Source organism: Salminus brasiliensis, chromosome 25, assembly GCF_030463535.1.
Source record: "Salminus brasiliensis chromosome 25, fSalBra1.hap2, whole genome shotgun sequence".
Classification (NCBI taxonomy): Eukaryota; Metazoa; Chordata; class Actinopteri; order Characiformes; family Bryconidae; genus Salminus; species Salminus brasiliensis.
The window spans coordinates 25,990,136-26,015,713 of NC_132902.1; the positions used below are offsets into that span (position 1 = coordinate 25,990,136).

The window sequence follows — 25,578 nt, forward strand, 5'->3', positions numbered from 1 at the left end:
ATGGCATAGCAACTGCCTAGCAACCCCACAGCAACTATATTGCAACAACATGGGATACCAGAGCAACTACATGGCAGTACAGAAGCCACTTGCAATGGCATAACAGAGAGCGACCCCATACGACACCATAAGACTACCTAGCAACCTCATAGAATACCAGAACAACCACATAGCAGCACAGCAACCACTTACAATGGCATAGCAACTGCCTAGCAACCCCAGAGCAATCACTTGTGGTTTGCTTTGCCTGCGCACTCTGCACATTATACTTGCACTTTTTAATTAATAATAAATAAGTATTAATGAATAACATTATTATTAATATGAATAATTAATATTTTTAAATATATATTTTAATACTGAAAGTGAATGTGAGCGCAGGTGAGCTAATGGGTTACTGAACTGGACGATTTTATTGGATAACCAATATGCCAGCTGGATCACGAGCGTGGACCCCAGAAAGTTACAGACGGAGAGGCGCAGCCTTCTCCCTGCTGCCCTTCACGGATGGGTGGAGATTCACTTTAATAGAAAATCCTCCATCTCCCATTCCGGCCCCTCCAGCTCCATCACGGCTTTGTAGTGGGGTTTTGTTTTCTTTACAAACTCACTATCAGAGGAAATGAAACACACACACTAACATCCCAGCAGGGCTTACTCAAAACACTGTCAGTACGACCTCCCTGTGAGAGTGTGTGCATGTGTGTGCGTGTGTGTGTGTGTACATATCCATGCCCACCCTCTGTAAGACTATAAGGACTGGCTGAGATCAAAGTTAAGACTGTTTAACATTAAACGAGAGGAGTGTTTACACAGAAATAGCCTCAATTCCATCGCACCGACCAAAACCACAAGCTCCAGTCCACAGATACAGCGCTGCTCGTCTCCCCAATTTAACCGAACCACTTAACCCACCCATTCACCCAGACTCCCTCCAGAACTGCCGCCAGTGCAGAATCACTAGGCAGCCGGATCCCAGCTCTGATACATCAGATATATAAGCCATCAGCCATCAGATACCTGTGTCTAATGATGGGCCAGCATCACACTGGCAGTAATGAGGGGAGAGAGCATGGCCGATTGTGCTCTCTCAGGCTCTGGTAAACCATCATGACCCCGGATTCCATCTTGCAAGTAGTCAGCTGAGCCCCTCGGAGGCGGTGGCTGACTTTACATGTATCGGAGGAGTCCTGCGTCAGTCCTCAAAGTGTTGGGAGCATTGGCAGTGATAGAGGGAGTCCTAATGGATGGGTGGGTTAATTGGCTCGGCTAAATTAGGGACAAAATTGGGTAAAAATGAAAAAATAAGTAAAGTAAAAAATAAATAAGAATTCAGACTTGAGTCGAAGAACCGTAGTGGAGCTTATGCTAAACCAGAGAACCCAATTAAACAAATGACACTAAACACTGTAGGCCCGTTATCACTCAAGTTCGCACCCAGGACCAATTCTGGGTTGGTTTAGGGGAGGGGCTCATTATCACTGGTTTGCTTTCCATTGAATTCCATCGACTGCAACCACTTGAAACTCCTTAGCAACCACCTAGCAACCACCTGAGATTTGCTTTAGCTGCACATTCTGCATTATATTCAGCAAATCCACTTTTGTAGATTATTAATAATTATTTCTGATTTATTTTAATACAGAAACTGAAAGTGAGTGTAGGTGGGCTAATGGTAAACATTCAACGTGAACATTAGCCAATTTTATTGGCTAACAGATGACTCTCCCACCCCCGTGTTTAACAGCAGGGGTGAGTTTCTCATGCTGGAACACCAAGCATAGCGCTTTTCATTTCGGACTCTCTACATTGGCGGGGGGCAGTCGTGACCTAAGCGTTAGAGAAGCTGGGTTGGGACCGGAAGGTCCCCCACATTCGATCCCCTGTAGTGGCGGGAAGTGGAGGTGGGGTGAGGGTGAGGGTAGGAACAGCACCTACGTTCATGGTTGAGACGCCTTAGAACATAGACACCGAACTCCCACTCTTTCTCTGTGTGTGTGTGTGTGTGTGTGTGTGCTATAATAATTATGCATCATTTGTTTAATAAGAGTCTTGTTTTCTCATTTTAGGGATTAGATTAAGATCTGTTACATTTCAGGTCAAATATTTAGAGAATCACATTGAGGTGTAGCTCTGTAGATACAGTAACAGCTCTAAATCCCAGAGACTGGGGAGAATCTTCCTGAAGACGAAAAGACAAAGCACTGATTCTTCATCCGTAAACACGTCTGGAGCTCCAGCAAAGACGTCATACCGACCCCAGCAAAGCAATAACCTCACCTGCCATTCACTCTCCACCATGGTATTAAAGCCAGAACACCACAGAGGAAGAGGAGGAGGAAAAGCGAGAAAGAGGAAGAAAGATTATGACCAAAAGCTGAGGAAGAAAGGATCACATGGAGAACGGAGAAGGGAGAACAGGACAAAAAGAAGGAAATAGGAAAGACAAAACTGAAGACAAGGGAGAAGCGGAACAGGAGGGAGAAGAGGAGGAAGAATGAGAGGAGAAGAAACACAATGATAAGATAAGGAAGAAGGAAGAGGAATACATAAAAAAAACAATACAAATACAAAATACAAAATCCATAAAATGAGAACAAAATGAGAAGGAAGAAAAGGAAGAGGAGAAAGAAGGACAAAGAAGGAAGATGATGAAGAAGAGAAACAGGAGGGAGAAGAAGACTCCTAACACTACACTGGCCCTCCTCTGTAATACGAGTAACCCTGTAAGTCGCTCTGGATAAGAGCGTCAGCTAAATGCCGTAAATGAAATGTAGGAAAAGGAGGAAGAGGAAGATGGGAAAAGGGGGAAGGAAATGGTTGGTGGTTGGTGTGGCACAACAGATAACACCACCACCATCTGCCATTGCGTTACAACAACGGCATGTGGAAGACTGGGGTTCGGTTCCCGGTCTGGGTGACTTTGCTGCGCTACACCAATAAGAGTCCTTGGGTAAGACTCCTAACACTACACTGACCCTCCTCTGTAATACGAGTAACCCTGTGAGTCGCTCTGGATAAGAGCGTCAGCTAAATGCCATAAATGTAAATGTAAATGGTAAAAGAAGGAAGATTATGATGATGAAGATGGAAGATGATGATGATGAAGATTGAGAGAAACCGCCTAAAGAAGAAGTGGGATGAAACTCTAAGAAAGAGGAGAAGATGAGGAAGAAGAAAAGGAGGAAGTAGAGGGAAGAGGAGGGATAGGAGGAGGAAGAACGAGATGAGCTGAAACAAGATGAGGATGAAGGAAAAGGAGGAAGAGGAAGACAACAATGAGGAACAGGAGAAGGAAAAGAAGGAAGACAGAAGAAGAGGAGGAAGAAGATGAACAGGAGGAAGAGTGAGACGAGAAGAAGTAGAAAGAAAGGGACGAGGAATTACAAGATGAAGAGGAGGAAGAAGAGGAATAAAAAATAATAAGATGAGAAGGAAAAAGAAGGAAAATGATGATAATGATAAAGAAGAGAAACAGGAGGGAGAAGAAGAGGAAGAATGCGATAAGAAGAAAGGATGAGGAAGAAAGAAAAGGAGGAAGAGGAAGATGGGGAAAGGAAAAGGTAAGAGAAGGAAGATGATGATGATGGTGATGATGATGAAGATGGAAAGAAACCGCCTAAAGAAGAAGTGGAATTAAACTAAAAGAAAGAGGAGAGGATGAGGAAAGGAGGAAGAAGAGGGAAGAGGAGGGATAGGAGGAGGAAGAACAAGTTGAGGATGAGAAAGAGGAAGACAACGTTGAGGAACAGGAGAAGGTAAATAAGGGAGACAAAGAAGAGGAGGAAGAAGAGGAGGAAGAACGAGATGAGTAAGAGGAAACTCAGGAAATTAAGAAGAAGAGAAAGACAGAATAAGGAAGACAGAGGAAGAGGAGGGAGAAGCAGGACGAAAGGGAAGAGGAATTATAAGATGAAGAAGTAGAACCGAGGAAGAAGATGATGATGAAGATGAGGAAAGAGGAAGAGGAGGAGGCCTCCCACATGCAGGCGGCCTGTCTGGTGGCGAGAGCTGAGCTGCAGGATTGTTTGGATTTAGAGGCTCTAATCTGGAGCAGCGCTGAGCTCACACTGCTGCAGCTCAGAGGAGAGGAAGGACACGCAGCAGGAGGAAGAGGAGGAAGAGGAAGATTCAATCAAATATAAGCTATAAAACATCAGAGACTGCTACATCAGTGAGGTCTGGAATAAACTCCTGTGGACCATGAAAGAAGGGTTCTTTATTTTTAGGGTGTAGAACACATACCCTTCATGACCCCTGACCTTAATGAGTTCATGCAGGTTTAGGTCAGCGGTCAGGAAAAGCTCACTCAGGGCTCATGCAGCTCCCTGGATGCTGCTCTTCCATGAGGTCTCAGCAGATGCAGTATCCAACATTAGCCCCATATAAGGCACAGCGGAAGAGGCTGGAGCTGAGGCTGGGGCTGGGGCTGGGGCTGGGGCTGGGGCTGGGGCTGAGGCTGAGGCTGGGGCTGAGGCTGAGGCTGAGGCTGACTCGGGCAGACCGCAGGTTAAAGCACCCAGATGGAGCCTCAAACACACCCGAGCATCACCAGCTTTAGAGAACTGACCGCTGAGACAGCGCTGCCTTTTGGAAAGCCAACACAGCCAATGTTCTTCTGTGGGACTAATAAAGGATTATCTTATCTTATCTTATCTTAACTATATATAACATTAGAACACACCCAAATAAACACGGTTTTACAGGTAGGCACTGACCACTGACTTTATGTTTATTTGGGTTTATTCTAATGTTATATAGAGTTAATTACAGGTAGACACTCTCACTGACCACTGACTATGTTTATTTAGGTTTATTCTAATGTTATATAGAGTTAATTACAGGTAGACACTCTCACTGACCACTGACTTTGTTTATTTGGGTTTATTCTAATGTTATATAGAGTTAATTACAGGTAGACACTCTCACTGACCACTGACTTTATGTTTATTTGGGTTTATTCTAATGTTATATAGAGTTAATTACAGGTAGACACTCTCACTGACCACTGACTTTATGTTTATTTGGGTTTATTCTAATGTTATATAGAGTTAATTACAGGTAGACACTCTCACTGACCACTGACTTTATGTTTATTTGGGTTTATTCTAATGTTCTATAGAGTTAATTACAGGTAGACACTCTCACTGACCACTGACTTTGTGTTTATTTGGGTTTATTCTAATGTTCTATAGGTGTAAGTGTATATATAGATAGCGTGAGCGCTGTGAGTTACTGTAGGGCCAAAGACACGTTCTCTGTATGCTCAAAAATAGCTGATTCTGATTTGAATTATAATGGTTGGGATGAGGTTCCTAACTGCCCGTAAGAGTGGACGTACTGGTGGAGGACCCTGTGATGGAGGGACTGATTGTGATGGACAGATTGCAGAGCAGAGGGAGGAAGCAGAGAGATGGAACAAAGCCTGCAGATGTTCCTCACTGAGGCTCATCTACATCCTAAAGACCGACACAAAACGCAATCAGCTCCTTCAGTTCCCCCATAGCGCTTACAGATACGCACCTACATATACAATCAAACACAGAGTACAGCATCTACCATCAGAGACAGCAACACCGCATGCATGACTTTCAGTGGAGGCGGAGCTACAGTCACTCATTAGGGTGAATATTAATAACGCTCTAAATGTAGGTATTGTGATATACACTGAGGAGGCGGAGCTACAGTCTCTCATTAGGGTGAATATTAATAACGCTCTAAATGTAGGTATTGTGATATACACTGAGGAGGAGGAGCTACAGTCTCTCATTAGTGTGAATATTAATAACGCTCTAAATGTAGGTATTGTGATATACACTGAGGAGGCGGAGCTACAGTCTCTCATTAGGGTGAATATTAATAACGCTCTAAATGTAGGTATTGTGATATACACTGAGGAGGAGGAGCTACAGTCTCTCATTAGTGTGAATATTAATAACGCTCTAAATGTAGGTATTGTGATATACACTGAGGAGGCGGAGCTACAGTCTCTCATTAGGGTGAATATTAATAACGCTCTAAATGTAGGTATTGTGATTTACACTGAGGAGGAGGAGCTACAGTCTCTCATTAGGGTGAATATTAATAACGCTCTAAATGTAGGTATTGTGATATACACTGAGGAGGAGGAGCTACAGTCTCTCATTAGGGTGAATATTAATAACGCTCTAAATGTAGGAATTGTGATATACACTGAGGAGGAGCTACAGATCGGAAACTCTCCTCACAGTCCTAGGGCAGCAATAATCTTGTTATATACACATCCTGCATCTGTAGCACTTCCTGGCCGGTAGATGTCTCACCCCCAGCGGAGTAGTCATCATTTCCCCTCCCCTCTGCTCTGGATCGATCTCTCCTTTATTAACTGCTCTAATTGAACCGCCAGTTTGAGTTAGCTTGGGCATAAACGAGACAGTGATTAGGGATGGTTTTTATGGGCCAGTAACGAGAGTTAGCGGTGCAGTAAAATCAAAAGGCGGTTCCAGTGGCACATTCTAATGCTATTGCTTTGACTGCTAATGCGCTAATCGCTAATGCACTGACCGCTGCCCCGCTGCATGGCTGCAGATTAGCTGGAGTTCACGTGAAGGCAAAGCTGTGATTAGTTCCTCCTACAGGTCGACTCTGGAGTTCATAGCACTCCAAACATTTCAGTACTGTTTATGCAACAATCTGCATGAACAGTCTCTAGTGTCATATTTAATAGCAGTGCAGACTCAGACTTTTCCTTCCTCCAACACAGTTTTTCCAGTGTTTTCCTTCCTCTAGCACAGCTTTCCCAGTGTTTCCTTATTCCAACACAACTTTCCCAGTGTTTTCCTTCCTCTAGCACAGCTTTCCCAGCATAATATTTTCTCTAGCACAGCTTCCCAGTGTTTTCTTGCCTCTAGCACAGGGTCCATTAGTGTTTTCTTTCATATAGCCCAGCTTTTCCAGTGTTTTCCTTCCTCCAGCACAGCATTCCCAGTGTTTTCCTTCCTCCAACACAGCTTTTCCAGTGTTTTCCTTCATCTAGCACAGCTTTCCCAGCATAATATTTTCTCTAGCACAGCTTCCCAGTGTTTTCTTGCCTCTAGCACAGGGTCCATTAGTGTTTTCTTTCATATAGCCCAGCTTTTCCAGTGTTTTCCTTCCTCCAGCACAGCATTCCCAGTGTTTTCCTTCCTCCAACACAACTTTCCCAGTGTTTTCCTTCCTCTAGCACAGCTTTCCCAGCATAATATTTTCTCTAGCACAGCTTCCCCAGTGTTTTCTTGCCTCTAGCACAGGGTCCCTAGTGTTTTCTTTCATATAGCCCAGCTTTCCCAGTGTTTTCCGTCCTCTAGCACAGCTTTCCCAGTGCTTTCCTTCATCTAGCACAGCTATCCCAGTGTTTTCCTTGTTCTAGCACAGCATTCCCAGAGTTTTCCTTCCTCTAGCACAGCTTAGTCACTATTTTCTTTCCTCTAAAACACCTTTCCCAGTGCTTTCCTTTTCCTAGCACTTTCTTTTCGTTAACACAGATTGTCCAGCATATTCTTTCCCCTAGCACAGCTTTCCCAGTGTTGTCTTGCCTCTAGCACAGCTTTGCCAGCGTTTTTTTTTCTAGCACAGCGTCCCCAGTGGTTCCAGTATTTGCTTTGCTTTAACACAGCTTCTCCATGTTTACTTTCCTCGAACACAGATTTTACTACGTTTTATTTGCTCTTTTATTTGATTTCTTTTCTAATTTCTATTTCAGTCGTCGTCTCACACTGGCTGGAGGAGTGTGTGTGTTGTGTGTGTTCTGTGTGATGTGATAACTGCGTGGTCGTGTGTGAGAACATGATATGGAACACACATGGTGACAGATCAAACCTCCCAGCGTCAGCCTGCATTAAACAGCCACTTCTCACTCGAGGCCTGACTTTGATATTTAGCTTTAATATTCAGCTCATGTTCAGCTTCTGTTCCTGCTCTTCAAAACTCTCATCACTGCAATGTAAACATGATTGATCTGACCCCAGCGTCACAACATCTACTACAGATCAGGGAGGGAAGGTTCTGTCTATACAATTCATACAAAAATGAATCACTTCACAAGGCAGTCAGTGGATACTTCAGCTCTATCAGCTGTGGGATTTTAGGTTTGAGGATTTTTACAATTTTAAAAACTTTAAAAGCATCAGAAATGATTTGAGTGACTGAGGTCAGAGATTTACACCCTGGTTTATTTAATATCTAAATCATACTGCATTGGACTATTGGACACAAGTATTGGGACACCTGCTCCTTCACCGCTTCTTCTGAAATTAAGGGGATTAAAAAGACTGATCCTGCTTTTGTTGGAGTAACTGTCTCTACTGTCCAGAGAAGAAGACTTTCTACTAGATTTTGGAGGAGGAGCATTGCTGTGAGGATTTGATTGCATTCTTCAATAAGAGCATTAGTGAGGTCAGGATGTTGGATAGATGATCACCACCACACCTCATCATCCCCAACTCATCCCAAAAGTACTGGATGGAGCCCCACCATCCATCATTCCAGAGAACACAGTTCTTCCACTGCTCCACAGCTCCTCAATGCTGGTTTTTTTTATACCCCTTTACTAGCCCACGCCTGGCATTAGGCAGCATGATGCCAACAGGTTCATGATGTTTATCTGCTCCAGAGAGTCCTATTCTTTTTGCAGTACTTCATCTCTACAGGGACTAGACAAGCTGTGTGTGCATTTGCACGTCTGTCTCAGCACGTCTGCACCTTAAAGAAGCTGAATGCATTCATTAGAAGCAGTGTCCACAAACATTTGGACACGTAGTGTATTTATAAAACCTGAGGGACGTATAACTGTGTGTGTGTGTGTGTGTCAGTGTTGGGAGTGCAGTGTGTAAAGCTACTCCCTGACCTGTACTCTACACACAGACAGGTGCTCTCTCTCTCTCTCTCTCTCTTTAATACACATATACACTCTCGCCGTTTGACATGGTGACCCCGCATATGTGGGTGGGGGGCCGGTGGGCGGGGCAAGGCAGGTTGTGAGCAGTTCGCAACTCACAGCAAATTACCCAGAGTGCTTTTCTCTGCTTTCCACGCTCTCCACAGCAACAGTGTGAGGAACAGCATCAGCTACTCCACAGAGTTACACTCATTACACAGCCCTGTGTGTGTGTGTGTGTGTGTGTGTGTGTGTACACGAGACAGAAGTGAGACAATGACATAAAGAGTGAATATAACAGTGAGAGAGAGAGACTTGACTGTCCTTATTTTTTTCAACACTTCCTCTCTGTGTGTGTGTGTGTGTGTGTGTGTGTGTGTGTGTGTGTGTGTGTGTGATGAAAGTGCAGGCAGGATTAAACGGCATTAAAGCAGTTTTTAGTGGGACACATTTCACTCTGCAAATGTCAGCTTTCCAAATGTCACCTGGAGCAGCAGTTCAACACACACACACACACACACACACACACACACACACACACACACAAAGCAGGGTAAAGAGAGGACCTGCAGTCACACACTCACAAATGATGTGTGTTCTCCTTTAACATCCATGAACATCAAATGTAGATTGACTGACTGTATGTGTGTGTGTGTGTGTGTGTGTGTGTGTGTATGATATATTAATAACAGAATTACAGTGTGGTTTATAATAACAGTGCAGTATAATAAATTACTATATTTAAAGACAACATCCTGTCCTAACATACTATGACTCTTCACTATACTAAAATACTCAGATACTAAACTCCACTAGGATACTATATTACACTACACTGTATACTACACTGTATTCTTTATTATTATATGTATTATTATATATTATATTAAGAATATTATTATTATTATATTATATATATTCTTTATTATTATAAGATTCTATGCTATAACGCTTTACTAAGACACAATGGTTATATTACACTATATACTAATACACTATACTATTTTATGAAAATATACCATACTAAAATATAGTATTATAAATAAGTATAATATAATATAATATGCACTTTTAAGTATCTTACTAAATGAAAATATCTAAGGACAGTATATAATCTTAGTATAGTAAACAGTAACTTCATTAATATACTATCATAAAATAACAGAATATTCATGTGGTTTATAAAACCAAAAAACAGCACAGTATAATATTGTATTTTATAAAATAGTATAGGTTTATAGTATACAATATAATATCAATCATTACATAATATCCTAGAATAGTAAAGTATAGTGGTATAGTATCTTAGCATAATGCAGCGTGGTATAGTACAGTATCTTAATATGGTAAGTATAGTATCTTAGGGTAGTTTAGTATCTGAGTACAGTGTCTTAGTCTAGTGAATAATCATATCAATATCTTAGAAATAATATTTTAGTATTATACAGTACCACAGTATGATATAGTAACTTGGTAAATAATGATACTATATCTGATACCATAGTATTTTAGTGTAGTATATAATCTTAGTGAAGTACAGTATAGAATCTACTGCAAAAGACGAGCTGTTTGTATTTGGATTCTCACACCCCCTTATGGACAGCTGTACACATGCATTTCTGGACAAGCTGAGAGCTCCAGAAGCTTGATCTGAAGGTGGAGCAGCATGTGGTCTGAGGTGGTAGAGTAACACTACAGGATTTTACACTAATATGACTCTATGGGTTCTGCAGTGTTACACAGCAGTTCTGGAGAGAGGTTCTCCTCCTGCAGCTCCACCCCCAAACCTCCATAGTGCAGTAGCAGCAGCAGCGCTCCGGCCCAGAGTGGGAATGATGGAGACGCCGTTCTCTCCCTGTTCCAGTCAGGATCCTGAAGCTGCTGTTTAGATAAAACTGATACCGAATGTGGTTTGAAACTCACCGATCACTTTGACGAAGTAAGCGTCCGCCTCAAAGTTGTTCTTCAGGGCGTGGATGGTCAGCTCCTCCTTCTCCTCAGTCTGGCTCAACACAATCATATCCAATATGCCCTACAGAAACCAACACACACACAAAACTCAGGATCCCACAATGCACCAGGCTCAATCTTAAGCTGCGTTTAAGTGCTATTGTTATGGTGAACTGTGAACAGCTGCCCATTAAAGCTGATGCAGTCTTTTCGTTCGTTAAATGGTTACTGCCCATCAATATTAATAATACATAATTAAATAATACATTGATCCTTTAAGCATTGCTTCTTATCTGACATTCAATTAATTAAATTAAATTACATTAAATTACATTTAATTAAATCTTTCAGAGGATGAAATCAGTGAAATTGGGGGAATATATTAAGAAATCGGTTAAAACTGTTATTTCGAAGGGCTCTGCGTGTCCAAACTTTTGATTGACAGTGTGTACACACACACACACACACACACACAAACACACACAGACACAGTGAAGGCGTCACACGTCAGACAAAGAGAAAACAAGGTCAGAGATGCTCTCAAGCCCTTTGAGATAGGGGATGATTGGGGTCCTGACATACACACACACACACACACACACACACACAGTAGGAAAAAGCTGCACTAGCATCCTGTGCTAATCAGGTCTTCCAGTGATGCACTCAGAATGACATACTGTCCTACACACACACACACACACACACACACACATACACACACACACACACACACTACAAACATGCTAACACTGTAGCTGAAGGCAGTCTGTACAAAGAAGAGAGAGAGACCGAAAGAGAGCAAGAGAGAGCGAGTGAGAGCGTGAGATTGAGCCTGTAATTACTCACTAGAGTCAGTGTCACCAGCCAAGGACAATTAAGACAGATAAAAGACACACACACACACACACACACACACACACACACACACACACACACACACACACACTGCTGTACATCCCAAAAATTGCTGGACTTCACAATTATCTTGCCATCTCCTTCGAGAACTCACTGGCCACCCCATCAGTTATCGTTCTCAGAGCGGTGGGCAGCCAACTCCAGTGACCGGGAAGCAGAGAGGGTGAAGGGCCTTGCTCAAGGGCCCAACAGTTGCAGCTTGCTGAGCCCGGGAATCGAACCCACAACCCTGTTATCAACAGCCCAGAGCTCGAACTGCCTCACTGGGAGACATCAGGGCAGATTCGGGTGCTTCACATAGACCGTAGTGCGTTCAGGCAGCGTCCGGGTCAGTAAGAGTGAGGAGGAGGACGAGGAGGAGGAAGAGGAGGCGGAGGCCAACGGACAGGGATGGGGCACTGCTGTTACAGTAATGAGGGAAGGACAGAGCACGGGTCACTAACGAGCGAGAGGCGATTACAGCCTGAGCAAATCAGATAACGGCCGAGAGACAACACTGCAGGCCGGGGGAGGGAGAGAGGGAGAGAGAGAGAGAGAGAGAGAGAGAGAGCGAGAGAGAGAGAGAGAGAGAGAGAAAGAGAGAGCGAGCGAGAGAGCGAGAGAGAGAGAGAAAGAGATGAACTCACGTCCTCATAGATGTCGAAGAAGGTTGCCACGGCAGCAGAGCGGACAGCGCTGAGGTCACTCTGTTCCCAGTGGACTCGGAACATTCGGCCAGATTCCCTGCAGCTCGCATTAGTACAGGGAACGTTCTCCAGCAGAAACGCCTGCTGCTGACCACTGAGAGAGAGAGAGAGAGAGAGAGAGAGAGAGAGAGAGAATCAAAATATCTTATTAATAAATTGAATTATTTAATTATTTAATTAACTTTTCTTAATTCGGCAGCAGCTTTTCCCCTTCATTAAATCCTGAAGCCTAAAACCTCCCCAAACTACCCAGCTCTGACCAGCAGGCCTGGTCCAGGGTGGAGTTCAGAGCCTGGGGCGGTTTGAGGACATGGGTACTGATGGTATGTGGTTCTGTAAAGCCTGTCTGACCTAAAAACAGTAGCTACAGCGTTTTCGGGTGGAACATGAATAAGCTTAGTAATACAGAACCTCACAGACTTTACAGGACTTACCACACCACTACTGGGGAGGGGTACCGGGAGCGGTACTGGGTGGAAATACTGGGGAGGGGTACCGGGAGCGGTATTGGGTGGAAATACTGGAGAGGGGTACCGGGAGGGGTACTGGGTGGAAATACTGGGAGGGGTACCGGGAGCGGTATTGGGTGGAAATACTGGAGAGGGGTACCGGGAGGGGTTTTGGGTGGAAATACTGGAGAGGGGTACCGGGAGGGGTACTGGGTGGAAATACTGGGGAGGGGTACCGGGAGCGGTATTGGGTGGAAATACTGGGGAGGGGTACCGGGAGCGGTATTGGGTGGAAATACTGGGGAGGGGTACCGGGAGCGGTATTGGGTGGAAATACTGGGGAGGGGTACCGGGAGCGGTATTGGGTGGAAATACTGGGGAGGGGTACCGGGAGCGGTATTGGGTGGAAATACTGGGGAGGGGTACCGGGAGCGGTATTGGGTGGAAATACTGGGGAGGGGTACCGGGAGCGGTATTGGGTGGAAATACTGGGGAGGGGTACCGGGAGCGGTATTGGGTGGAAATACTGGGGAGGGGTACCGGGAGCGGTATTGGGTGGAAATACTGGTTGCTAAACTTTCCTTTAAGGAAGCAGATTGGACAGTGTGTCTAGACAGCCAGCACGTATTAGGGGACCTCTCTCTGTCTCCTCTTTGAGGCTTAGCCCCCCTGCTACCCCCACTACCCCACCCTCCCCCCCACCCCCTCTGTGGAAACAGACAGAGCATGAAGCTTTTCGTCTGTTCTGTCACTCGTTCCTCTCTCTCTCTCTCTCTCTCTCTCTCTCTGTGAGGGGATGTGATACGTGATGCTGGATATCAACACAGGCTACCAGCCGTGCGGAATACACTCCTCAGGGACCCAAAACACTGTCTGTGTAAATGTGTGTGTGTGTGTGTGTGAGAGAGAGAGTGTTTACATGGGCTACGATGCGACTTTATGCTTGCAGGTAGTGTATTGATTTGAGAGCAGTCTACACTGTGTGTGTGTGTGTGTGTGTGTGTGTGTGTGTGTGAGCGCCAGAAATTAAGAATACAGTGGTGCTTACTTGTGAGAAATTCAGCACTCACTGGCCACTTTTTTAGAAACACCTACTTTGTGCATATACACTCACTGGCCACTTTATTAGAAACACCTACCTTGTGCATATCCACTCACTGGCCACTTTATTAGAAACACCTACTTTGTGCATATTCACTCACTGGCCACTTTATTAGAAACACCTACTTTGTGCATATCCACTCACTGGCCACTTTATTAGAAACACCTATCTTGTGCATATCCACTTACTGGCCACTTTATTAGAAACACCTATCTTGTGCATATCCACTTACTGGCCACTTTATAAGAAACCCCTACCTTGTGGATATCCACTCACCGGCCACTTTAATAGAAACCCCTACCTTGTGCTTATCCACTCACTGGCCACTTTATTAGAAACATCTACCTTGTGCTTCCACTCACTGGCCACTTTATTAGAAACCCCTACCCTGAGCATATCCACTCACCGGCCACTTTAATAGAAACCCCTACCTTGTGCATATCCACTCACTGGCCACTTTATTAGAAACACCTACCTTGTGCATATCCACTCACTGGCCACTTTATAAGAAACCCCTACCTTGTGGATATCCACTCACTGGCCACTTTAATAGAAACACCTACCTTGTGCTTATCCACTCATTGGCCACTTTAATAGAAACACCTACCTTGTGCACTGGCCACTTTATTAGAAACCCCTACCTTGTGCATATCCACTCACTGGCCACTTTATTAGAAACCCCTACCTTGTGCATATCCACTCACTGGCCACTTTATTAGAAACCCCTACCTTGTGCATATCCACTCACTGGCCACTTTATTAGAAACACAGAGGGGGTGGAAGGGTTACATGCCTTTGAGTTCAGTGATAAAACTCAAAGAAGCAAGATCTAATATCTGAAATCAATCTGCTCGTGAGACTGTAATGTGCAGCGGACTCTGCAGGGCTGCAGGATTACAGGATTACAGCTGTTGTTTCTGCTAATTCAGTCACGCTGAACCCCAAAATGCTGCCTACTTGTTTTCCATCACACACAGTTTTCTCACAGCGGTGGAAAGATTTCAAATGAATCCCTCCATTTTTTATGCTGAAGTTATTATTATCTAAGCAGGCATGAAAATCCCAGAATAAAACACAGTGCGAGTTTTGTTATTCACACTGTGCTAAATAGCACGATCCGGTTTGAACTGGTGGGATAATAGGAGAGGAGGAACGCCGCGTATCTCCGGGAGGAAGCCGCAAAGCAGACGCGCTGGAATATTCCTCGACAAAATATTCATGAGGGCGACTGAACTTCCTTGAAATATCGTGGTAACGCTACCCTGGATTTTCATTTGCTACGCATATTACCCGTCCTGCTGTCTGGAAGTTATAATCAACGGACAAAAGTATTGGGACACCTGCTCATTTACTGTTTCTTCTGAAATCAAAGGTTCATCCTGCTTTTGTTGGAGCTTTCGTTGCCTCTACTGTCCATGGATAAAGGCTTTCTACTAGATTTTGGAGGAACATTGCTGTGAGGATTTGATTGCAATCAGCAACAAGAGCATTAGTGAGGTCAGGAGGTTGGATGATTGCTCAGCACCCCACCTTAACATCCCAAAAACCTATTGGATGGAGCACCATCATCATTTTAGAGAACACAGTTCTTCCACTACTTCACAGTTCAATGCTGCAGGGGGGCTTTATACCCCTCTAGCCCACGCCTGGCATTAGGCAGCATGGTGCCAGTAGGTTAATGTTTTATTCTATTGGCAGTACTTCTTCTCTACAGGGCCTAGACAAGCTGTGTGTGTGCATTTGCACATCTGTGTCAGCAATGAGTGCAACTTAAAGTAGCTGAATGCATTGATTAGAAGGCGTGTCCACAAACATTTGGACATATTCTGTATTTATACTGTGCATTTCAGAAATGTGTGTGTGTGTGTGTGTGTGTGTGTGTTATTCAGTGGGTTAAACAGTGACCTGCTTAGTCTCACAACAAGCAACACTTTTAAGGAAGCCTAAATGACATAAATCCGTAATCAGTGCAGGTCAGTGAACCGCTGTGGGCAGAAATCTTTCAATAACACTTTCTAACAACACAATCTGTCTCGCCTGACAGCTGCCGCACCGCTCGCCTTCCTCTGTATTCAGAACATCAGAAAACGTGAGATTTCAAAGCTGAGTAGGAGATTTGGACACTGATCAGAGCAGAATTTAAATTCAGATAATCTATATAATATATAGAGATATAATATATATATATATATATATACAAACCAGTGTCACGTTACACAGTCAGTGTGTGTGTATATATATATATGTGTGTGTGTGTGTGTGTGTATTATTGCATATTTAATTCTGTATATAGACAAAATATTAGTATATATTTTGTATATATTTTAGTTCTGTATATATTTAATATATGTATGTATATTTAGTGCTGCATATTAGATATATTTAGTTCTGAATATTTAGTTTATATATTTAATTTTAGTTCTATATATCTGGTATCTTTCCATATGTATTTTGTATATTACCATGTACTCAGTTCTGTATATTTAGCATATTTATGCACATTTATATATTTAGTGCTATATTACACATATATTTTCATATTTTTAGTTCTATACGTTTGGTATCTTTACATATATTTCATATATTTAGTTTGGAATATTTTATAATTTATGTATATTTTGTTCTGTATATCTAATGCCTTTTGGTAGATATTGTGTATATTACCGTATATTTAGGTCTGTGTGTTTGATAAATTTATGTAGATTTTGTTCTATATATTTCATATATGTATGCATATTTATATTTAGTGCTGCATATTTGATATATTTCTGTATTTTTAGTTCTGAACATTTAGTTTGTTGGCACATTCCTCCATGCAGATCTCCTCTAGAGCAGTGATGGTTTGGGGCTGTCGGCGGCAACACAGACTTTCAACTCCCTCCAAAGGTTTTCTATGGGGTTGAGATCTGGAGACTGGCTAGGCCACTCCAGGACCTTGAAATGCTTCTTACGAAGCCACTCCTTTGTTGCCCTGGCAGTGTGCTTGGGATCATTGTCATGCTGAAAGACCCAGCCACGTTTCATCTTCAATGCCCTTGCTGATGGAAGGAGGTTTGCGCTCAAAATCCCACAATACTCTGCCCCATTCATTCTGTCATGTACACGGACCAGTCGTCCTAGTCCCTTTGCAGAGAAACAGCCCCAAAGCATGATGTTGCCACACCGATGCTTCACAGCTGGTATGGTGTTCTTTGGATGCAACTCAGCATTCACTCTCCTCCAAACACAGCGAGTTGTGTTTGTACCAAACAGTTCTACTTTGGTTTCATCTGACCATAAGACATTCTCCCAAAACTCTTCAGGAACATCCAAATGCTCTCTAGCAAACTTCAGACGCGCCGGATATGTACTGGCTTAAGCAGGGGAACACGTCTGGCACTGCAGGATCTGAGTCCCTGGCGGCGTAGTGTGTTACTGACGGTAGCCTTTGTAACGTTGGTCCAGCTTTCTGCAGGTCATTCACTAGGTCCCCCCGTGTGGTTCTGGGATTTCTGCTCACCGTTCTTGTGATCATTTTGACCCCACAGGCTGAGATCTTGCGTGGAGCCCCTGATGGAGGGAGATTAGCAGTGGTCTTGTAGGTCTCCCATTTTCTGATTATTGCTCCCACAGTAGATTTCTTCACACCAAGCTGCTGCCTATTGCAGATTCAGTCTTCCAGCCTGGTGCAGGTCTACAGTGTTGTTTCTGGTGTCCTTCGACAGCTCTTTGGTGTTCACCATGGTGGAGTTTGGAGTGTGACTGTTTGAGGTTGTGGGCAGGTGTCTTTTATACTGTTAACCAGGTCAAACAGGTGCCATTAATACAGGTAATGAGTGGAGGACAGAGAAGCCTCTTAAAGAAGAAGTTACAGGTCTGTGACAGACAGAAATCTTGCTTGTTTGTAGGCGACCAAATACTTATTTCCCACCATTATTTGCAAATAAATTCTTTAAAAATCAGACGATGTGATTTTCTGATTTTTTTTTTTTTTCCTCATTTAGTCTCTCATAGTTGAGTCTACCTATGATGATCAATTACAGCCTCTCTCATCTTTTTAAGTGGGAGAACTTGCACAATTGGTGACTGACTAAATACTTTTTTCCCCCACTGTATATTTACTTTAGCATATTTTATAATTTACGTATATTTTGTTCTGTATTTCTAATATCTTTTAGTATATATTATGTACATTACTGTATATTTAGGTCTGAATATTTGATATATTTATGTACATTTAGTTTTGCATATATATTTTTATATATTTAGTTTCGTGTATTTTGTATGTTTATTTATATTCTGTTCTGTATATCTAGTATCTTTCTGTATAATTTTGTTTATTGTTTATTTAGTTTTGTATTTTTTATATATTTATGTTTATTAAATCCAGCTAATCTAATCCGGATGATCTTACTCTGCTGCTGCGGATGTTCGTGACCACCAGTCCATCTTTTAGCCCCAGACCAGCATCAGCAGATCATCTCCGGATCTGAGCGCAGCTCTTTTATTGACAGCCTGTTGTGTGAGCTGAACGGACCAACTGCACTGATGTTCTTCTGTAATGGAGCGATGCTTGTTTCCCATAATGCAGCAGCAGATTAATCCTGATTGACTCCGAACACACCGCCGAACACAGCATCACGAGCTGGGCTGCTATTGCCTAGCAACAGAGCAGCATGCAGTCGGATCGCCGACTGAATGTGCGCAGACAGACGGTCCAATGGAACACACATACAGTCAAACATGTACACACACCCACCCGTATGACACACACATACACACACACACACACATGTGACATCCCACACCGCCTTCAACAGGACATGCTGTGCCATTATCTCTGTCTGTTTCACACTCAAATGTGCATCTGTACTTGAATTTGGAAGGAGGGGGCGTGGCCTAAACCTCACTTTACGTTCAACCGAACGTTTAGCTTATATTTGCATTCTGCATATATAATTTCAGAACAATGAACACATCAAATTCAATTCGATTCAAGTTAATATTAATGTTAAATGTACTTATTTATTTATTCAACAGAGCTGCCCTGAGGTCAGCAGGTGATCTGCATGGGCTACAGGGAGCCCATCTAACCACATTAAGAGCTCCGCCTCCTGTGTATATCACAATACCTACATTTAGAGAGTTATTAATATTCACCCTAATGAGAGACTGTAGCTCCGCCTCCTGTGTATATCACAATACCTACATTTAGAGCGTTATTAATATTCACCCTAATGAGAGACTGTAGCTCCGCCTCCTCAGTGTATATCACAATACCTACATTTAGAGCGTTATTAATATTCACCCTAATGAGAGACTGTAGCTCCGCCTCCTCAGTGTATATCACAATACCTACATTTAGAGCGTTATTAATATTCACCCTAATGAGAGACTGTAGCTCCGCCTCCTCAGTGTATATCACAATACCTACATTTAGAGCGTTATTAATATTCACCCTAATGAGAGACTGTAGCTCCGCCTCCTGTGTATATCACAATACCTACATTTAGAGCGTTATTAATATTCACCCTAATGAGAGACTGTAGCTCCGCCTCCTCAGTGTATATCACAATACCTACATTTAGAGCGTTATTAATATTCACCCTAATGAGAGACTGTAGCTCCGCCTCCTCAGTGTATATCACAATACCTACATTTAGAGCGTTATTAATATTCACCCTAATGAGAGACTGTAGCTCCGCCTCCTCAGTGTATATCACAATACCTACATTTAGAGCGTTATTAATATTCACCCTAATGAGAGACTGTAGCTCCGCCTCCTCAGTGTATATCACAATACCTACATTTAGAGCGTTATTAATATTCACCCTAATGAGAGACTGTAGCTCCGCCTCCTCAGTGTATATCACAATACCTACATTTAGAGCGTTATTAATATTCACCCTAATGAGAGACTGTAGCTCCGCCTCCTGTGTATATCACAATACCTACATTTAGAGCGTTATTAATATTCACCCTAATGAGAGACTGTAGCTCCGCCTCCTGTGTATATCACAATACCTACATTTAGAGCGTTATTAATATTCACCCTAATGAGAGACTGTAGCTCCGCCTCCTCAGTGTATATCACAATACCTACATTTAGAGCGTTATTAATATTCACCCTAATGAGAGACTGTAGCTCCGCCTCCTCAGTGTATATCACAATACCTACATTTAGAGCGTTATTAATATTCACCCTAATGAGAGACTGTAGCTCCGCCTCCTCAGTGTATATCACAATACTTACATTTAGAGCGTTATTAATATTCACTCTAATGAGAGACTGTAGCTCCGCCTCCTCAGTGTATATCACAATACCTACATTTAGAGCGTTATTAATATTCACCCTAATGAGAGACTGTTGCTCCGCCTCCTCAGTGTATATCACAATAACTACATTTAGAGCGTTATTAATATTCACCCTAATGAGAGACTGTAGCTCCGCCTCCTCAGTGTATATCACAATACCTACATTTAGAGCGTTATTAATATTCACCCTAATGAGAGACTGTAGCTCCGCCTCCTCAGTGTATATCACAATACCTACATTTAGAGCGTTATTAATATTCACCCTAATGAGAGACTGTAGCTCCGCCTCCTGTGTATATCACAATACCTACATTTAGAGCGTTATTAATATTCACCCTAATGAGAGACTGTAGCTCCGCCTCCTGAGTGTATATCACAATATCTACATTTAGAGCGTTATTAATATTCACCCTAATGAGAGACTGTAGCTCCGCCTCCTCAGTGTATATCACAATACCTACATTTAGAGCGTTATTAATATTCACCCTAATGAGAGACTGTTGCTCCGCCTCCTCAGTGTATATCACAATACCTACATTTAGAGCGTTATTAATATTCACCCTAATGAGAGACTGTAGCTCCGCCTCCTCAGTGTATATCACAATACCTACATTTAGAGCGTTATTAATATTCACCCTAATGAGAGACTGTAGCTCCGCCTCCTGTGTATATCACAATACCTACATTTAGAGCGTTATTAATATTCACCCTAATGAGAGACTGTAGCTCCGCCTCCTCAGTGTATATCACAATACCTACATTTAGAGCGTTATTAATATTCACCCTAATGAGAGACTGTAGCTCCGCCTCCTCAGTGTATATCACAATACCTACATTTAGAGCGTTATTAATATTCACCCTAATGAGAGACTGTAGCTCCGCCTCCTCAGTGTATATCACAATACCTACATTTAGAGCGTTATTAATATTCACCCTAATGAGAGACTGTAGCTCCGCCTCCTCAGTGTATATCACAATACCTACATTTAGAGCGTTATTAATATTCACCCTAATGAGAGACTGTAGCTCCGCCTCCTCAGTGTATATCACAATACCTACATTTAGAGCGTTATTAATATTCACCCTAATGAGAGACTGTAGCTCCGCCTCCTGTGTATATCACAATACCTACATTTAGAGCGTTATTAATATTCACCCTAATGAGAGACTGTAGCTCCGCCTCCTCAGTGTATATCACAATATCTACATTTAGAGCGTTATTAATATTCACCCTAATGAGAGACTGTAGCTCCGCCTCCTCAGTGTATATCACAATACCTACATTTAGAGCGTTATTAATATTCACCCTAATGAGAGACTGTAGCTCCGCCTCCTCAGTGTATATCACAATACCTACATTTAGAGCGTTATTAATATTCACCCTAATGAGAGACTGTAGCTCCTCCTCCTCAGTGTATATCACAATACCTACATTTAGAGCGTTATTAATATTCACCCTAATGAGAGACTGTAGCTCCGCCTCCTCAGTGTATATCACAATACCTACATTTAGAGCGGTATTAATATTCACCCTAATGAGAGACTGTAGCTCCTCCTCCTCAGTGTATATCACAATACCTACATTTAGAGCGTTATTAATATTCACCCTAATGAGAGACTGTAGCTCCGCCTCCTCAGTGTATATCACAATACCTACATTTAGAGCGTTATTAATATTCACCCTAATGAGAGACTGTAGCTCCGCCTCCTCAGTGTATATCACAATACCTACATTTAGAGCGTTATTAATATTCACCCTAATGAGAGACTGTAGCTCCGCCTCCTCAGTGTATATCACAATACCTACATTTAGAGCGTTATTAATATTCACCCTAATGAGAGACTGTAGCTCCTCCTCCTCAGTGTATATCACAATACCTACATTTAGAGCGTTATTAATATTCACCCTAATGAGAGACTGTAGCTCCGCCTCCTCAGTGTATATCACAATACCTACATTTAGAGCGTTATTAATATTCACCCTAATGAGAGACTGTAGCTCCGCCTCCTCAGTGTATATCACAATACCTACATTTAGAGCGTTATTAATATTCACCCTAATGAGAGACTGTAGCTCCGCCTCCTCAGTGTATATCACAATACCTACATTTAGAGCGTTATTAATATTCACCCTAATGAGAGACTGTAGCTCCGCCTCCTCAGTGTATATCACAATACCTACATTTAGAGCGTTATTAATATTCACCCTAATGAGAGACTGTAGCTCCTCCTCCTCAGTGTATATCACAATACCTACATTTAGAGCGTTATTAATATTCACCCTAATGAGAGACTGTAGCTCCGCCTCCTCAGTGTATATCACAATACCTACATTTAGAGCGTTATTAATATTCACCCTAATGAGAGACTGTAGCTCCGCCTCCTCAGTGTATATCACAATACCTACATTTAGAGCGTTATTAATATTCACCCTAATGAGAGACTGTAGCTCCGCCTCCTCAGTGTATATCACAATACCTACATTTAGAGCGTTATTAATATTCACTCTAATGAGAGACTGTAGCTCCGCCTCCTCAGTGTATATCACAATACCTACATTTAGAGCGTTATTAATATTCACCCTAATGAGAGACTGTAGCTCCGCCTCCTGGTCCAGAGAGACACACTGAGGCTCACCTGGGCCGCTGTGGGTGAACAGGTGCTGATGAAAGCTCTATACAAATAAAACTGAACTGAATTGTCCAATCAACATTAACTGAAACTCTGACCTTGCTTCGAGTAGCAGTCAGGTTCTAAAAGGCTGGTGTGACCCGGGGTGTGTGGGCTTCTGATGATGATGATAATGCGTGCGGCAGGCGCAGTGTTTTTGAGCAGCGGGACAGAAGCCCTCTGAGTGAGAGAGAGGGGTAAAATTGCTCATTAAAAAGCCCCTCTCTGTGAACTGCAGCTAACCTCACATCATGCATATGCAATCAAATTCAAACAACCAGCTGTGAGTGTGCTGCAAACCTGTGACTTAGTGATTGTGAGAAAATAAATAAATAATAAACACCCATGACTCTGCAAGTGTGTGTATTTGTACGTTTTCAGACAGAAATATAGAGAAAAACACGTCTATCATACAGAACCAACCTGTACATTGCGTGTCTACCTGTAATTAACTCTATATAACATTAGAATAAACCCAAATAAACATAAAGCCAGTGTGAGAGTGTCTACCTGTAATTAACTCTATATAACATTAGAATAAACCCAAATAAACATAAAGTCAGTGTGAGAGTGTCTACCTGTAATTAACTCTATATAACATTAGAATAAACCCAAATAAACATAAAGTCAGTGTGAGAGTGTCTACCTGTAATTAACTCTATATAACATTAGAATAAACCCAAATAAACATAAAGTCAGTGGTCAGTGAGAGTGTCTACCTGTAATTAACTCTATATAACATTAGAATAAACCCAAATAAACATAAAGTCAGTGGTCAGTGAGAGTGTCTACCTGTAATTAACTCTATATAACATTAGAATAAACACAAATACACATAAAGCCAGTGTGAGAGTGTCTACCTAGGGGGACATACAGATAGTTTTAATATTATGGCTATTATCACACCGGCCTTCAGACTCCTGCACATCACACGGGTCCATAGGGACCCTTAGAAAGTCCACACTCTGACCCAACCCAACCTGCAGCACATAGGGATCGAGGAAAAAGCACCTGGAGGTCCCTGAGGACCTGTTTGAGAACCACTGCAGTATTGAAAACCCCATGTCCTAACACAGTACAAAAACAAACCCGTGTGTGTGAGTGTGTCTCACGTCCTTTCTTTAGCCCCAGTGGGACTCCTCCAGCGCCGTCCCGCCCCCTCATAAAACTCAAGCACACCTATTAAAACAGAGTAACTCCACATCATAAAGACGAGAGGAGCTGGTGCCATTCAATTAGACTTACATTAACCCAGCTTAATGGCTCCGAGTGAACTCTCCCTCTCCCTCTCCATTAGTCCAGTGGCTCGGCCTGGCCGAGGTGTCCAAGAGGGACTGAGGTTGGATATTTAATGACAGTCCCCCCCCCCCCCGTTCTCTCTCCCTCCCTCCCTCTCTCTCTCTGCCAAGCAGATCAGGTCATGAATCTTGGTGGCAGCGCTCCAGGCAGCACATTTGAAACCCTATTAAATGACTTAGGTTTGTAGATTTCTGTAGATACGCTACAGATCCACATGTCCAAATGTTTGTGGACACCCCTTGCTGACACAACTCTAGTCTAGTCCCTGTAGAGAAGAAGTACCTCCAATAGAAGTGGACTATCTCTAGCACAAACATGACCCTATTGGCACCATGCTGCCTAACGTCAGGCGTGGGCTAGTAGAGGGGTATAAAGCCCCCCAGCATTGAGGAGCTGTGGAGCAGTGGAAGAACTGTGTTCTCTGGAATGATGGGGGGATGAGTTGGGGGGTGAGTTGGGGATGACGAAGTGGGGTGGTGGTGATCATCATTATCATCCAACATCCTGACCTCACTAATTCACTTGTTGCTGAATGCAATCAAATCCTCACAGCAATGCTCTGCTCCAAAATCTAGTAGGAAGTCTTCTTCTCTGGACAGTAGAGTTTACAGGTACTCAAACAGAAGCAGGAGAAACTCTTTTTCTCAGAAGAAACAATGAATAAGCTGGTGTCCCAATACTTTTGTCCATATAGTGTATGTTTTGAAACCTGTCTTGACACATAGTTCGTGTCTGAGACTCGTGTTTGATGGTATAAAGGAAAGTGCTTCCTAGCACCAGGTATTGAGATAAAGCCTGAGAAGTGTCTTCCTGGGGCTGAGAAGAAACACCTTGGCTGGCAAAGGCTATTGTGTCTCTATTTAGCTCTCTCTTGCTTTCTCCAGCTTTCGCGCGCTCTCTCTCACAAACATCCCCTGTGGAGAGTGTCTGCACGAATCTCTATCTTTTGTGCAAAACTGCTCTTTTGTTTGCTGTGCTCAAACCTCAGCCTTTTAGCTGCCGCGCCTCGCTCTCTTCAGTCAGGAGACCAACTCCCATACCCTTTACTAAGACTGAATGCCACACAGCAGGCACAGAGGGGACGGGCGCGGGGGACTTTCCTAAAGCCAGGTTTCTGGGTGAATGCAAACGCCGCCAAGCTGAAATTCCTGCACTCCAGCTCCACTCTGCTGAAAAGAGGAGGAAATCTGAAGGTGGAGATTCTTCAACTGCATCAGCTTTGGAACGACGCCATCGTTTATGACCTGTTTAAAATGACGAGGCGCCGTCCTCCTTCACTGAATCACTCCGCAAAAGTAAACATGAGAAATATTTCGTTTA

The 25,578-nt window shown here is 42.9% G+C and overlaps 1 protein-coding gene across 1 annotated transcript in view; it reads right to left on the reverse strand.

The window, feature by feature from the left end:
- The window catches only part of LOC140547945 (T-cell immunomodulatory protein-like), a 54,305-nt gene extending 41,769 nt beyond the window's left edge, over positions 1-12,536 (reverse strand). Inside the window, exons 1-2 of the mRNA XM_072671241.1 lie at positions 12,385-12,536; positions 10,817-10,925 (exon numbers count right to left, since the gene is read on the reverse strand). Coding sequence (XP_072527342.1) covers positions 10,817-10,925; positions 12,385-12,468 — 193 coding nt within the window. The 5' untranslated portion in view covers positions 12,469-12,536. The remainder of the gene's footprint in view (positions 1-10,816; positions 10,926-12,384) is intronic.
- Positions 12,537-25,578: the final 13,042 nt, after the last annotated feature.